We start from the raw sequence: 17,245 nt of genomic DNA on the forward strand, positions 1-17,245 counted from the left end.
TCATTTCTCTTTGCTTATTTGAGCTGTTCTTGCCATAATATGGACTTGGTATTTTACCAAATAGGGCTCTTCTGTATACCACCCCTACCTTGTCACAACACAACTGATTGGCTCAAACTCATTAAGAAGGAAAGAAATTCTACAAATTAGCTATTAAGAAGGCACAACTGTTAATTGAAATGCATTCCAGGTGACTACCTCATGAAGCTGGTTGAGAGAATGCCAAGCGTGTGCAAAGCTGTAATCAAGGCAAAGGGTGGCTACTTTGAAGAATCTCAAATATAAAATATGTTTTGATTTGTTTAACACTTTTTTGGTTACTACATGATTCCATGTGTGTTATTTCATAGTCTTCACTATTATTGGACAATGTAGAAAATAGTCAAAATAAAGAAAAATCCTGGAATGAGTAGGTGTGTCTAAACTTTTGACTGGTACTGTACTTTCGAGGAAAATAGGCAAGTTTCTCGACATATACATTGACTTTGAGAAGGGATTGTATGACGATTAGCTTAGCAACCGCGTGACACAGCATGACAATGTGAACAGGATTGGTCGACAGTCTGCTGGATGGGGCATTATATGTTCCTTCATTCATTGGATTCCTATTTCCTTTCTCTAATATCTCTGACAACTGCACCATGCAATGCACCGTGGACTAAAGAAGGAGACAAATAGGAAAAATGTGCTAGACCCTCAGTTAAATTACAAGGTAGAAATATTGCAAAAATTTCGAGAGAAGAAATCCTCCCGAGTTATGACCAGTATGACCTCCTGAGTTATCGGCCGGTATTAAAATCTGACATGTATGATAGACATTATTTGCGATGTAAAATTCGTATTCCTATTAACTTCTAGTGTAGTGAGAGAGACTTTATCACGGTGCTACGTCATACCGGATGGATCTCTGCCTGCTTGAACACCAATAACCCACATGAAAATATGAAATGACCCAGGGAAAAGATAGAACATCACTCAGAGATGTACAAAAACTGTTTAACATTCAAGATGGGTGAACCTTTCCTTTACTGCCAAAACAGTTAACTTTGTAGTTGTTTCTGTTTTAACCCTGTAACCACACAGAATCAACCCCGTAACCACGCATTATTATGGTCAAATGTTCATTCATAATACATCGAATCTCAAAGGGAAACTTTGAGATCTTGTTGCTCACACACACATGCACACATTTAATTCAAACACACTCCCCTCTCTCTCTCTCTCTCTCTCTCTCTCTCTCTCTCTCTCTCTCTCTCTCTCTCTCTCTCTCTCTCTCTCTCTCTCTGTCTTTCATTCTCTCTCTCTCTCTCTCTCTCTCTCTCTCTCTCTCTCTCTGTCTTTCATTCTCTCTCTCTCTCCCTCTGCCTTTCTCTCTCTCTCTCTGTCTCTCTCTCTGTCTCTCTCTGTCTTTCATTCTCTCTCTCTCTCTCTCTCTCTCTCTCTCCCTCCCTCTGTCTTTCTCTTTCTCTCTCTCTCTCTCTCTCTCTCCGTCTCTCTCTCTCTCTCCCTCTGTCTTTCTCTCTCTCTCTCTCTCTCTCTCTATCTCTCTCTCTCTCTCTCTCTGTCTTTCTCTCTCTCTCAATTCAATTAAATTCAAGGGGCTTTATTGGCATGGGAAACATATGTTTACATTGCCAAAGCAAGTGAAGTAGATAATAAACAAAAGTGAAATAAACAATACAAAAGTAACAGTAAACAAGTTTCAGAGCAATATGCACATTTCACATGTCATATTACGTCTATATACAGTGTTGTAATGATGTGCAAATAGTCAAAGTAAAAATGGAAAAAAACTAAACATAAATATGTGTTGTATTTACAATTATGTATGTTCTTCACTGGTTGCCCTTTTCTTGTGGCAAAAGATCACAAATATTGCTGCTGTGATGGCACACTGTGGAATTTCACCCAATAGATATTGGAGTTTATCAAAATTTGACATGTTTTGGAATTCTTTGTCGGCCTGTGTAATCTGAGGTAAATATGTGTCTCTAATATGGTCATACAATTGGCTGGAGTTTAGGAAGTGCAGCTCAGTTTCTAACTCATTTTGTAGACAGTGTGCACATAGCCTGTTTTCCCTTGAGAGCGAGGTGTACCTATGGCGGCCTCTGTCGATAGCAAGGCCATGCTCACTGAGTCTGTACATAGTCAAAGCTTTCCTTAATTTGGGGTCAGTCACAGTGTTCAGGTATTCTGCCACTGTGTACTCTCTGTTTAGGGCCAAACAGCATTTTAGTTGGCACTGTATTTTTGTACAATTTTCCAATGTGTCAAGTAATTATATTTTTGTTTTCTCATGATTTGATGGGTCAAATTGTGTTGCTGTTGCTGTTCTGGGGCTCTGTGGGGTCTGTTTGTGTTTGTGAACAGAGCCCCAGGACCAGTTTGCTTAGGGGACTCTTCTCCAGGTTCATCTCTCTGTAGGTGATGGCTTTGTTGTGAAAGGTTTGGGAATCACTTCCCTTTAGGTGGTAGAATTTAAAAGCTCTATTCTGGATTTTGATAATTAGTGGGTATCGGCCTAATTCTGCTCTGCATGCATTATTTGGTGTTTACGTTGTACACGTAGGATGATTTTGCAGAATTCTGCATGCAGAGTCTCAATTTGGTGTTTCTCTCTCTCTCTCTCTTTCTCTCTCTCATACACTCACCATGATGTTTGTTCAAACACTGAGCACCATTAACTGGTGTCATGTCTGTGTCAAATCATTGACAAATGTATTAGCGCAAGTAGGCCAAACTAAATGTATGTCATTTCTACAGGCAATAGAGAGGAATATCACTCTGAGTGAAAGATAATGGAGAACAAGGGTAGAATGGAGGAACAGAGTTGAGACTCATAGTATCAGAGAGTGAAGAAATGAGAGAGGAAGGGAAGAGAGAGGGGATGAGAGAGAGAGAGAGATCTAGTGTACGTGTTGTCTTTGCTTTGGCAACAAGAGATGTTCTTTGCTGTCACTCCACTGGTGTCCATTAGTTCATTGTGAAAATGACATAACCAACTGCACCATCCCTTCCTGCTAGTCTGTTTTCTGGTTGCAGGATCCAGACTATGTGAATGCTTACTTGCTTTTCGAGGGTTCTGTTCTAGTGTCAGGTATAATTAATACAACAGAGAATTTTAGGAAACTGACTTTTTGTGCTACCGGAGGACTGGATGTACTGTTAGGAGTTTTCTGTTTCAGAGATGGACGTCCTTGCATTGGAGACTGCATAAATTCACAAGCTCTCTCTGTCTCCCTCTCTCTGTCTATCCCTCTCGCTGTATCTTTACCCTTACTAACTGGGCCTATATGACTTTTGTCTATGCCTTTAAAAAAGAAAGGTTCAGTAGCAGTATGGTGGTGTTGACAATGCCATGGCATTCTGGTGTTTGTGAGTGACATCTAACATGTCTAAACTGTGTGTTTCTTTATTCCAGCCCCTCTGACTGACAAGCCACCGAAGATCCTTTATCCTTCTGAGAACAAGATCAGCAACATGGAGCTACAGCTAGGTAAGCGCTAGAGCTCTGCTACACGACCTGAGCCTTACAGGCCCTGACATTATACATCGGGTTAAGACTGGGTAGAAGCTGTTTTTTCATCAATAACTAGGATACGGGCAACTAGGATACTAGGATAACTAGGATACTAAATTGATCACTAACATATTGAAGCTGAGCCATTTGCTCGTGCTCTGCTGCGCAGTACAGTCACATCTGACTAAGATCATAACATGGTGTCAGAAGTGTTTCAACCTCATCAACTATAAGACAGGAGAGATTCTTTCACAGAAAATAATGTTTGTTGAGTTTTGTCGGGATTTAGAGTGACGAAAGGTAGCTAGCTAACTGCTCTCTCATGTCTCGTCATTGAGCAAAGCAGCCCAAGCGGAGCAGTTGCTACGGATACTCACAGATCCAAAACCATGTGCAAAGCGCATGCAGAGCAAACTCCAAGCAGGAAGCGAGTGACAGAGAGAGAGGAGCAGCTAATGGATTTACTAACAGAGGAAGTTATTTCTGATTTTGTGTTTTGGGCTGGGCCACGCCGCGCCTTAAATTTGACAGAAGCAATCGGGCCTAGGTAGGGTAGGGCAGGGGCTTGGGATTTATTCCCTCTTCATTACCAGTAGGAGCTTTGTGTGTGTGTGTGTGTGCATGCGTGCGTGCGTGCGTGCGTGTGTGTTTGTGTTCATGTGTGTGTGTGTGTGTGTGTCAAATCAAATCAAATTTTATTGGTCGTATACACATATTTAGCAGATGTTATTGCGGGTGTAGCGAAATGCTTGGGTTCCTAGCTCCAACAAAGTGTGTGTGTGTGTGTGTGTGTGTGTGTGTGTGTGTGTGTGTGTGTGTGTGTGTGTGTGTGTGTGTGTGTGTGTGTGTGTGTGTGTGTGTGTGTGTGGGCGTGTGGGTGTGCGTGCGTACGATCCTCTGTATGTTAGCATCTACAGTATGTCTATCTCCTCTGTGGTGCTGTTTACAGATATAGGATTTAATTTGAGCCAGTTTGCTACAGCAGAAAAATAGTCCTGCAGCAACCGGAAATGTGAATTATTGTGTGGATTATAATGAATGGATAAAAAACATGTTTCATACATTTTTCATCAGTGCAAATGAAGTCTGACATTTTAAAGTGGAAATGATCATCTTTAGAAGACTTTTAAATTCTCAGCAACAGAAGAATGCTCAAATTAACATCCTACATCTGTACTAGAGTGTGAAAAAAAGAACAAAACTGCATCTCTAAATGACTGAAAAGTGATGAATTCACAGATCCTCTTAGACTGTAACCTCCCTGCTTATCAGACAGATTGATGATGACCGTTTTAACTCTGGTAGAAGAACACAGACACTGTAAAACTATTTCTCTATGTATAGAAATGGTGCTGTTTCCTCAACGATATCGGCTCCATATGGTGCCAGTGTTGTGTAGCGTGGTTGTCCACACGGAGAGAACGTGGCTTACAATACTGCTGTTTGTCTTTGTTGACAGGGGTCAGGGTGGCCGAGGTACGTGCATGTGTGTGTGGATGTGTGTGTGTGTTTGCTCTACAGAGTGCTTTGGAGACAATACCACTCTTGTCTTTAGTGTTTTGTTGTTATCAGGGATACAAGTGGGTTATTGGTAGCTCACACAGGGAGATCACTCTAGAAAGGACAATATGACAATATGTGATGACATGTCTGTAAACAATCCAATGAGGTGCAGAAGTCGGAATGATGTATCAATTGGGGGAGGAAGCAGAGCAACCTGAGCGCATCAAGGGTAAGATACCTTTAATTATTGTGCATGTTTAAATAGAGAGAACTTCACAATAAAAAAGATATATTTGTGTAGGAACCTCTAAAGAAGGTTTTGAACATATTTCGTTTTTATATACAGTGCCTTCAGAAAGTATTCATACCTGTTAACCAATGTTCCCTCAAAAACATTTTGGCACTGAGCTCTGCTGATTGCAAACTTGAATGTTGTGAAAATTCTGTGCAACTCCCAGTGCGTGTGTTGAGGCTGTACCCGCTTTAAGTTACAGTTTTAACAGTGGTCAAGTAGGCTACTGTGGCTGTTTGATCATAATGTAGATCTACCAGAGTGGCCTACCATCAAAAACAATTGAGAAAATGCATCCCATAATGTTTTAACATGGAAATAGCTGTTCTATCATTCAGTCTACAGTAGCAGCCAACATGAGACTTTTGAAAAAAACATGCAGGGCTTGACATTAACCAGTTAAATGTTTAGGGATAGGGGGCAGCATTTTCACTTTGGATGAATAGCGTGCCCAGAGTGAACTGCCTCCTACTCTGTCCCAGATGCTAATATATGCATATTATTATTACTATTGAATAGAAAAACTGTTAAACTGCTAAAACTGTTTGAATGATATCTGTGAGTATAACAGAACTCATATGGCAGGCAAAAACCTGAGACAAAATCCAAACAGGAAGTGGAAATTCTGAGGCTGGTCGATTTTCAACTCATCGCCTATTGAAATCCCAGTGGGATATGGATCTGTTTGCACTTCCACTTCCTACGCCTTCCACTAGATGTTAACAGTCTGTAGAACGTTCTGCAAGTTCTGCAGGCTCTAGTTTTGTCTCATCTTGATTATTGTCCAGTCGTGTGTTCCAGTGCTGCAAGGAAAGACCTATTTAAGCTGCAGCTGGCCCAGAAAAGCGGGCACGTTTTGCTCTTAATTGTAATCAGAGGGCTGATATATATATAATCTGCATGCCAGTCTCTCTTGGCTAAGAGTTGAGGAGAGACTGACTGCATCACTTCTTCTTTTTTATGAGAAACATTCATGTGTTAAAAATTCCCAATTATTTGCATAGTCAATTTACACACAGCTCTGACACACACACATATCCCAACAGACATGCCACCAGTCTTTTCACAGTCCCCAAATCCAGAACAAATTCAAGAAACGTACAGTATTATATAGGGCCCTTATTACATAGAACTTCCTTCCATCTCATATTGTTCAATTAAACAGCAAACCTGGTTTCAAAAAACAGATAAAGCAACACCTCAGGACACAACGCCTCTCCCCTATTTGACCTAGATAGTTTGTGTGTATGCATTGATATTTAGGCTACGTGTGCCTTTTTAAAAATGTATATAATTCTGTCCTTGAGCTGTTCTTGTCTAATAATGTTCTGTATTATGTCATTCTGTATTATGTTTCATGTTTTGTGTGGACCCCAGGAAGAGTAGCTGCTGCTTGTGTAACAGCTAATGGGGATCCTATTAAAATACCAAGGGACATTCAATGTATGCTTTTTTATTTCAACCCTTCTACCAAGGCATAGGAAAGCTCCCTGGTCTTTGTGGTTAAATCTGTGTTGAAAGTCACTGCTCGACTGAGGGACCTTACAGATAATTGTATGTGTAGCGTACAAAGATGAGGTAGTCAATCACAAATCATGTTAAACACTATTATTGCACACAGAGTGAGTCCATGCAACATTTATGTGACTTGTTAAGCTAATTTTTTCCTGAACTTATTTAGGCTTGCCATAACGAAGGAGTTTTGAATACTTATTGACTCAAGACATTTCAGTTTCACTTTGACATTATGGGCTATTGTGTGTAGGCCAGTGACACAAAATCTCAATTTAATACATGTTGAATTCAGGCTGTAACACAACAAAATGTGGAAAAGTCAAGGGGTGTGAATACTTTCTGAAGGCATATTAAAAAAAAAAAAAAAAAAAAATCTTTGTGTTGCCTCAGGGCAACGTTGTGTAGTTAATCTAATTTGTTTGTTGCCTTAGGGCAACGTGGTGCAGTAAATCTAATTTGTTTGTTGCCTTAGGGCAACATTGTGCAGTTAGGCTACTTTTAAGGTCAATATCATGCTCAATGAAAGATATGTAATTTGATGTAAAATGATGGCCTTGGTCAATGTTTTTGCCAACGTATCCACTGACATTCACAAGCAATGAACACAGGGACATTCTATGAGCGAAAGGAGCCTAATCGAGCAGTAAGCATCATACCCTTTCGATAGTGAGGACAGTCACAGCTAGGAAGAATGGGCCACAGAATCAGATTGTGAGAGATATATTTTTACATTTTCTATTATTGATACATTATCAAAAAGCCTTGATACCTTGTTGCGCTCACATCTGTAGTTGACCAAGGGTGAATAGGCTACCATTAATGGACTGACATACATGCAATCTAGTACACACAACACACACACACACACACACACTCACACAAACACACGCACACACTCACACAACACACACACACACACTCACAGAAACACACACCAATTTGATATTTTAGTCATTTAGCAGACGCTCCTATCCAGAGCGACTTACAGTTAGTTTATTAATCTTAACATATCTAGGTGGGACAACCACATATCTCAGTCATAGTAAGTCAATTTTTCATCAATAAAGTAGGTATTAGCAAAGTCATAGCTAGTAGGGGTCAAGTGCAAGTTATAGTTTAGTTCATGAAAGGTAATTTTTTTTGGAGGGGTGCGGGGGGGAGGGGTGCTGTTGGATTATTTAAGATACGCTTTGAAGAATTAGTGTTTTAGATGTTTTCAAAAGATGAGTAGGGACTCTGCTATCCTAGCTTCAGGAGGAAACTGGTTTCATCATTGGGGTACCAGGACAGAGAACAGCTTGGACTGGGCTGAGCGTGAGCTGCCCTCCTGTAGGGCTGGAAGGGCCAAGAGACCAGAGACGTCAGAATGGAGTACTCGGGTTGGAGTGTAGGGTTTGAGCAGAGCAAGAGGGGCGGTACCTCTTGCTGCTCCGTAGGCAAGTACCATGGTCTTGTAGTGGATGCGAGCTTCGACTGGAAGCCAGTGGAGTGTGCGGAGGAGTGGGTTGACATGGGAGGATTTGGGAAGGAACACAAGGCTGGCTGCAGTGTTCTGGATAAGTTGCAGGGGTTTGATGGCACAAGCAGGGAGCCCTGCCAACATCAATTTGCATTAGTCCAGAGTGCCTGGATTAGGACCTGTGCCTCTTCCTGTGTGAGTGTTGTACTTTACGGATGTTGTAGAGCAGGGGTGTAAAACTCATTCCATGGAGGGCCTAGTGTCTGCTTGTTTTAGTTTTTTCCTTTCAACTAAGACCTAGACAACCATGTGAGGGGAGTTCTTTAATTCATCAGTCAAATACAAGGAAGGAGCAAAAACCCGCAGACACTCGGCCCTCCATGGAATGATTTTGACACATGTTGTAGAGCATGAACCTGCAGGAGCGAGTCACTGTTTTGATGTTTGCAGAGAACAACAGGGTGTTGTCCAGGGTCACGCCAAGGTTCTTTGCACTCTGGGAGCGAGACACCGTGGAGTTTTCAATCATGATGGAGAGACCTTGGAGCGGGCAGACCTTCCCCGGGAGGAAGAGCAGCTCCATCTTGTTGAGGTTGAGCTTGAGGTGGTGGGCCGTCATCCAAGCTGAGATATACAGTGGGGAGAGCAAGTATTTGATACACTGCCGATTTTGCAGGTTTTCCTACTTACAAAGCATGTAGAGGTCTGTAATATTTATCATAGGTACACTTCAACTGTGAGAGATGGGATCTAAAACAAAAATCCAGAAAATCACATTGTATGATTTTTAAGTAATTCATTTGCATTTTATTGCATGACATAAGTCAAATCAAATCAAATCAAATTGTATTTGTCACATACACATTAGCAGATGTTAATGCGAGTGTAGCGAAATGCTTGTGCTTCTAGTTCCGACAATGCAGTAATAACCAACGAGTAATCTAACCTAACAATTCCACAACTACTACCTTATACACACAAGTGTAACGGGATAAAGAATATGTACATAAAGATATATGAATGAGTGATGGTACAGAACGGCATAGGCAAGATGCAGTAGATGGTATAGAGTACAGTATATACATATGAGATGAGTAATGTAGGGTATATAAACATAAAGTGGCATAGTTCAAAGTGGCTAGTGATACATGTATTACATAAAGATGGCAAGATGCAGTAGATGATATAGAGTACAGTATATACATATACATATGAGATGAGTAATGTAGGGTATGTAAACATTATATTAAGTGGCATTGTTTAAAGTGGCTAGTGATACATTTTTACATAAATTTCCATCAATTCCCATTATTAAAGTGGCTGGAGTTGAGTCAGTATGTTGGCAGCGGCCATTAAATGTTAGTGGTGGCTGTTTAACAGTCTGATGGCCTTGAGATAGAAGCTGTTTTTCAGTCTCTCGGTCCCTGCTTTGATGCACCTGTACTGACCTCGCCTTCTGGATGATAGCGGGGTAAACAGGCAGTGGCTCGGGTGGTTGTTGTCCTTGATGATCTTTATGGCCTTCCTGTGACATCGGGTGGTGTAGGTGTCCTGGAGGGCAGGTAGTTTGCCCCCGGTGAAGCGTTGTGCAGACCTCACTACCCTCTGGAGAGCCTTACGGTTGTGGGCGGTGATACAGCCCGACAGGATGCTCTCGATTGTGCATCTGTAGAAGTTTGTGAGTGCTTTTGGTGACAAGCCGAATTTCTTCAGCCTCCTGAGGTTGAAGAGGCGCTGCTGCGCCTTCTTCACAACGCTGTCTGTGTGGGTGGACCAATTCAGTTTCTCCGTGATGTGTACACCGAGGAACTTAAAACTTTCTACCCTCTCCACTACTGTCCCGTCGATGTGGATAGGGGGGTGCTCCCTCTGCTGTTTCCTGAAGTCCACAATCATCTCCTTTGTTTTGTTGACGTTGAGTGTGAGGTTATTTTCCTGACACTACACTCCGAGGGCCCTCACCTCCTCCCTGTAGGCCGTCTCGTCGTTGTTGGTAATCAAGCCTACCACTGTAGTGTCGTCCGCAAACTTGATGATTGAGTTGGAGGCGTGCATGGCCACGCAGTCGTGGGTGAACAGAGAGTACAGGAGAGGGCTCAGAACGCACCCTTGTGGGGCCCAAGTGTTGAGGATCAGCGGGGTGGAGATGTTGTTACCTACCCTCACCACCTGGGGGCGGCCCGTCAGGAAGTCCAGTACCCAGTTGCACAGGGCGGGGTCGAGACCCAGGGTCTCGAGCTTGATGACGAGTTTGGAGGGTACTATGGCGTTAAATGCTGAGCTGTAGTCGATGAACAGCATTCTCATATAGGTATTCCTCTTGTCCAGATGGGTTAGGGCAGTGTGCAGTGTGCAGTGTGGTTGCGATTGCGAATGCGTCGTCTGTGGACCTATTGGGTCGGTAAGCAAATTGGAGTGGGTCTAGGGTGTCAGGTAGGGTGGAGGTGATATGGTCCTTGACTAGTCTCTCAAAGCACTTCATGATGACGGAAGTGAGTGCTACGGGGCGGTAGTCGTTTAGCTCAGTTACCTTAGCTTTCTTGGGAACAAGGATTGATTGAATATGTCCGTAAACACACCAGCCAGCTGGTCTGCGCATGCTCTGAGGACGCGGCTGGGAATGCCGTCTGGGCCTGCAGCCTTGCGAGGGTTACCACGTTTAAATGTTTTACTCACCTCGGCTGCAGTGAAGGAGAGCCCGCAGGTTTTGGTAGCGGGCCGTGTCAGTGGCACTGTATTGTCCTCAAAGCGAGCAAAAAAGTTATTTAGTCTGTCTGGGAGCAAGACATCCTGGTCCGCGACGGGGCTGGTTTTCTTTTTGTAATCCGTGATTGACTGTAGACCCTGCCACATACCTCTTGTGTCTGAGCTGTTGAATTGCGACTCTACTTTGTCTCTATACTGGCACTTAGCTTGTTTGATTGCCTTGCGGAGGGAATAGCTACACTGTTTGTATTCGGTCATGTTTCCAGTCACCTTGCCCTGGTTAAAAGCAGTTGTTCGCGCTTTCAGTTTCATGCGAATGCTGCCATCAATCCACGGTTTCCGGTTTGGGAATGTTTTAATCGTTGCCGTGGGTATTATGTCGCCGATGCACTTTCTAATGAACTCGCTCACCGAATCAGCGTATTCGTCAATGTTGTTGTTGGACGCAATGCGGAACATATCCCAATCCACGTGATCGAAGCAGTCTTGAAGCGTGGAGTCAGATTGGTCGGACCAGCGTTGAACAGACCTGAGCGCTGGAGCTTCTTGTTTTAGTTTCTGTTTGTAGATGGAAACAGAATGGAGTCGTGGTCAGCTTTTCCGAAAGGAGGGCGGGGGAGGGCCTTATATGCTTCGCGGAAGTTAGAATAACAATGATCCAGGGTTTTGCCAGCCCTGGTAGCACAATCGATATGCTGATAGAATTTAGGGAGTTTTGTTTTCAGATTAGCCTTGTTAAAATCCCCAGCTACGATGAATGCAGCCTCAGGGTGTGTGGTTTCCAGTTTACATAGAGTCAGATAAAGTTCGTTCAGGGCCATTGATGTGTCTGCTTGGGGGGGAATATATACGGCTGTGATTATAATCGAAGAGAATTCCCTTGGTAGATAATGCGGTCGACATTTGATTGTGAGGAATTCTAAGTCAGGTGAACAGAATGACTTGAGTTTCTGTATGTTGTTATGATCACACCACGTCTCGTTAATCATAAGGCATACCCCCCGCCCCTCTTCTTACCAGAAAGATGTTTGTTTCTGTCGGCGCGATGTGTGAAGAAACCAGCTGGCTGCACCGACTCCGTTAGCGTCTCTCGAGTGAGCCATGTTTCCGAGAAGCAAAGAACGTTACAGTCTCTGATGTCTCTCTGGAATGCTACCCTTGCTCGGATTTCATCAACCTTGTTGTCAAGAGACTGGACATTGGCGAGTAGTATGCTAGGGAGTGGAGCGCGATGTGCCCGTCTCCGAAGCCTGACCAGAAGACCGCTTTGTTTGCCCCTTTTACGGCGTCGTTGTTTAGGGTCGCCGGCTGGGATCTAATCCATTGTACTGGATGGAAGGCAAAACACAGGATCCGCTTCGGGAGAGTCATATTCCTGGTCGTAATGATAGTGAGTTGACGTTGCTCTTATATTCAGTAGTTCCTCCCGACTGTATGTAATGAAACCTAAGATTACCCGGGGTACCAATGTAAGAAATAACACGTAAAAAAACAAAATACTGCATAGTTTCCTAGGAACGCGAAGCAAGGCGGCCATCTCTGTCGGCGCCGGAAGACAAAAAAGGAGTATTTGTATTTGATCACCTACCAACCAGTAAGAATTCCGGCTCTCACAGACCTGTTAGTTTTTCTTTAACCTGTCTAGCCCAGGGGTTCCGCTAGCGGAACCCCCCCCACATTCCACTGAAAAGGCAGCGCGCAAAATTCAAAAAATATTTTTGGGAAATATTTAACTTTCACACATTAACAAGTCCAATACAGCAAATGAAAGATAAACATCTTGCACAGACATTTCTTTCACAGCACAGGTATCTTGCACAAAACCCCCAAATAGAGATAGAATTAGTCACTAACCAAGAAACAACTTCATCAGATGACAGTCTTATAACATGTTATACAATAAATCTATGTTTTGTTCGAAAAATGTGCATATTTCAGGTATAAATCATAGTTTTACATTGCAGCTACAATCACAAATAGCACCGAAGCAGCAAGAATAACTACAGAGAGCAACGCGAAATACCTAAATACTCATCATAAAACATTTATGAAAAATACATGGTGTACAGCAAATGAAAGATAAACATCTTGTGAATCCAGCCAATATTTCATATTTTTTAAGTGTTTTACAGCGAAAACACAATATAGCATTATATTAGCGTACCACAATAGACAACCACACAACCGCATTCATTCACCGCAAAGGTAGCGATCGCAAAAAAACAGCAAAAGATATAAAATTATTCACTAACCTTGACAACCTTCATCAGATGACAGTCCTATAACATCATGTTACACAATACATATATGTTTTGTTCGAAAATGTGCATATTTAGCGGTACAAATCGTGGCTTTACAATGTGAATACGTAGCCAAACTGCACAAAATTATCCGGATATATTTCTGACACTCACCTAATCTAATCAAAGAACTCATCATAAACTTTACTAAAAAATACATGTTGTACAGCAAATGAAAGATACACTAGTTCTTAATGCAATCGCCGTGTTAGAATTCTAAAAATAACTTTAGTACGACATACAGCTTACGTTATAGCGAGACAGCGCCTGCAATGAGGGTGGAAAATAGTACTAAACATTTTCCACAGAAATACGAAATAACATCATAAATGGTTCCTACTTTTGCTGAGCTTCCATCAGAATGTTGTACAAGGAGTCCTTTGTCCAGAATAAATCGTTGTTTGGTTTTAGAATGTCCTCTTCTCCTGTCGAATTAGCAACCAAAGCTAGCCAAGTGGCGCGAAGTTGTCCATCTTCACCAAATGCAGAGAACGGAAAACGCCAAAACTCCCGATAAACGTTCAATAATCTGATAAAACTATATTGAAAAAACATACTTTACGATGATATTATCACATGTATCAAATAAAATCAAAGCCGGAGATATTAGCCGTCTATACCGGAAGCTTTTCAGAAGGCAATCCAGGGTTCCTTCCCGCGCCTTGCTGAACAAAGGAAATTTGGGGTCACGTCATTCCAAGAGCTCTTGTTCGACCTCAGATCAAGCTAGACACCCCATTCCACCTCCCACTGCCTCTTGACATCTAGTGGAAGGCGTATGAAGTGCATGTATATCCATAGATTTCAAGCAAATGAATAGGAAGGCCCTGGAACAGAGCCTCGATTTCAGATTTTTCACTTCCTGACAGGAAGTTTGCTGCAAAATGAGTTCTGTTTTACTCACAGATATAATTCAAACGGTTTTAGAAACTTGAGAGTGTTTTCTATCCAATAGTAATAATAATATGCATATTGTACGATCTAGAATAGAGTACGAGGCCGTTTAAATTGGGCACGATTTTTTCCCAAAGTGAAAACAGCGCCCCCCTATCCCAAAGAAGTTAAGAAGCCCTCCTGTTCTCCACTCATTACCTGTAATAACTGCACCTGTTTTAACTCGTTACCTGTATAAAAGACACCTGTCCACACACTCAATCAAACAGACTCCAACCTCTCCACAATGGCCAAGACCAGAGAGCTGTGTAAGGACATCAGGGATAAAATTGTAGACCTGCACAAGGCTGGGATGGGCTACAGGACAATAGGCAAGCAGCTTGGTGAGAAGGCAACAACTGTTGGCGCAATTATTAGAAAATGGAAGTTCAAGATGATGGTCAATCACCCTCGGTCTGGGGATCCATGCAAGATCTCACCTCGTGGGGCATCAATGATCATGAGGAAGGTGAGGGATCAGCCCAGAACTACACGGCAGGACCTGGTCAATGACCTGAAGAGAGCTGGGACCACAGTCTCAAAGAAAACCATTAGTAACACACTATGTCGTCATGGATTAAAATCCTGCAGCGCACGCAAGGTCCCCCTGCTCAAGCCAGCGCATGTCCAGGCCAGTCTGAAGTTTGCCAATGACCATCTGGATGATCCAGAGGAGGAATGGGAGAAGGTCATGTGGTCTGATGAGACAAAAATAGAGCTTTTTGGTCTAAACTCCACTCGCTGTGTTTGGAGGAAGAAGAAGGATGAGTACAACCCCAAGAACACCATCCCAACCGTGAAGCATGGAGGTGGAAACATCATTCTTTGGGGATGCTTTTCTGCAAAGGGGACAGGACGACTGCACCGTATTGAGGGGAGGATGGATGGGGCCATGTATCGCGAGATCTTGGCCAACAACCTCCTTCCCTCAGTAAGAGCATTGAAGATGGGTCGTGGCTGGGTCTTCCAGCATGACAACAACCCGAAACACACAGCCAGGGCAACTAAGGAGTGGCTCCGTAAGAAGCATCTCAAGGTCCTGGAGTGGCCTAGCCAGTCTCCAGACCTGAACCCAATAGAAAATCTTTGGAGGGAGCTGAAAGTCCGTATTGCCCAGCGACAGCCCCGGAACCTGAAGGATCTGGAGAAGGTCTGTATGGAGGAGTGGGCCAAAATCCGTGATGCAGTGTGTGCAAACCTGGTCATGAACTACAGGAAACGTATGATCTCTGTAATTGCAAACAAAGGTTTCTGTACCAAATATTAAGTTCTGCTTTTCTGATGTATCAAATACTTATGTCATGCAATAAAATGCAAATTAATTACTTAAAAATCATACAATGTGATTTTCTGGATTTTTGTCTCTCACAGTTGTCTCTCACAGTTGAAGTGTACCTATGACAAAAATTACAGACCTCTACATGCTTTGTAAGTAGGAAAACCTGCAAAATCGGCAGTGTATCAAATACTTGTTCTCCCCACTGTATGCCAGGCACGCAGTGGTACGTGTCGCTACCTTGTGTGTCAGAAGGGGGGAAGGAGAAAAGGATTTGAGTGTCATCCGCATAGCAATGATAGGAGAGACCATGTGAGGACATTACAGAGCCGAGTGACTTGGTGTATAGAGAAAAGAGGAGAGGGCCTAGAACTGAGCCCTGAGGGACACCAGTAGTGAGAGTACATGTAGGAGCAGCCTGCCAGGTAGGATGCAATCCAAGTGTGTGCAGAGCCTGAGACGCCCAGCCCTGAGAAGGTGGAGAGGAAAATCTGATGGTTCATGGTGTCGAAGGCAGCGGATGGATGTAGTAGGATGAGAACAGAGGAGAGAGAGTCAGCTTTGGTAGTGTGTAGAGCTTAAAATGTTTTGGAAAGAAGGGATACCGGTCTGTAGTTTTTGATGTCAGAGTGTTGGTTTCTTGAGGGTGTTGGTTTCTTGAGAAGAGGAGCGACTCAGGAGGCCTCCAGAGATGGTCTGGAGAAGGGAGCAGAGGATGGGGTTGAGCAGGCGGCCAGACCTCACTAGTCCCAGGATTTCATCTGGAGAAAGAGGACAAAGCGTAGGGTAGTTCTGTGTGAGTGGACTCTATAGTCTGAGTGAATGAGGAGTGGATGTTGTCAATCTTCTTTTCAAAGTGGTTGACAAAGTCGTCCGCAGAGAGGGATGAGGGGGAAGGGGAGGGTGGGAGGATTAAGGAGGGAGCAGAAGGTGGAAAATAGTTTCCTCGGGTTAGTTACATTTAGAGTGATAGAAAGTGGCTTTAGCAGCGGATACAGAGGAAGAGAAGGTAGAGAGGAGGGAGTGAAAGGATGATAGGTCATCCAGAAGTCCATTTTCGCTGAGCTGCCTTCAGTCCTGTTCTGTAAGCTCGCAATGAGTCACTTAGCTACGGAGTAGGAGGGGAGGGTCGAGCCAGGCGGGAGGAAAGGGGACAGTGCGAGTCATAGGATGTGGAAAGGGAGGATAGTAAGATCTAAGAGGCAGAATCAGGAGACAGGAGGCAGACGGATTTAGCAGAAGGGAGATATGATAGGATAGGAGAGAGAGAGCAAAGATTGTGACAGCGCATGACCATCTGGGTAGGGGCTGAGTGACCAGGGTTGAAGGAGAGAGGGAGACAGAAAAGGAAACAAAGTAGTGATCAGAGACCTGGAGAGGGTTGCAGTGAGATTAGTAGGTGAGCAGCCTGTAGTAAAGATGAGGTCAAGTGTATTGCCTGCCTTGTGAGTGGGAGGGGACTGGGAAAGGGTGAGGTCAAAAGAGGAAAAGAGGGGAAAGAAACAGTTGGAAATAAATTAATCGAAGGCAGATATCAGAAGGTTGAAGTCGCCCAGTACGAAGAGTGGTGAGCCATCGTCAGGAAATTAGTTTATAAAGGTCACTGAGGAACTCTCTACTGGCACCTGGTGGGCAATAAATGACAACAATGTTAAGCTTGAGTGGACAACTGACACTGACAGCATGGAGTTCAAATGAGGAGATGGTAGGTGAGTCAGGGAGAAAAGAGAAAATCTCC

At 43.3% G+C, this 17,245-nt stretch overlaps 1 protein-coding gene across 1 annotated transcript in view; it reads left to right on the forward strand.

Annotated features, from left to right (window-relative positions):
• The window catches only part of LOC120058113 (interleukin-1 receptor accessory protein-like 1-B), a 286,616-nt gene that overhangs the window by 143,023 nt on the left and 126,348 nt on the right, over positions 1 to 17,245 (forward strand). Inside the window, exon 5 of the mRNA XM_039006588.1 lies at positions 3,425 to 3,499. Coding sequence (XP_038862516.1) covers positions 3,425 to 3,499 — 75 coding nt within the window. The remainder of the gene's footprint in view (positions 1 to 3,424; positions 3,500 to 17,245) is intronic.

This window comes from Salvelinus namaycush, chromosome 13 (assembly GCF_016432855.1).
Source record: "Salvelinus namaycush isolate Seneca chromosome 13, SaNama_1.0, whole genome shotgun sequence".
In the NCBI taxonomy this organism is placed as follows: domain Eukaryota; kingdom Metazoa; phylum Chordata; class Actinopteri; order Salmoniformes; family Salmonidae; genus Salvelinus; species Salvelinus namaycush.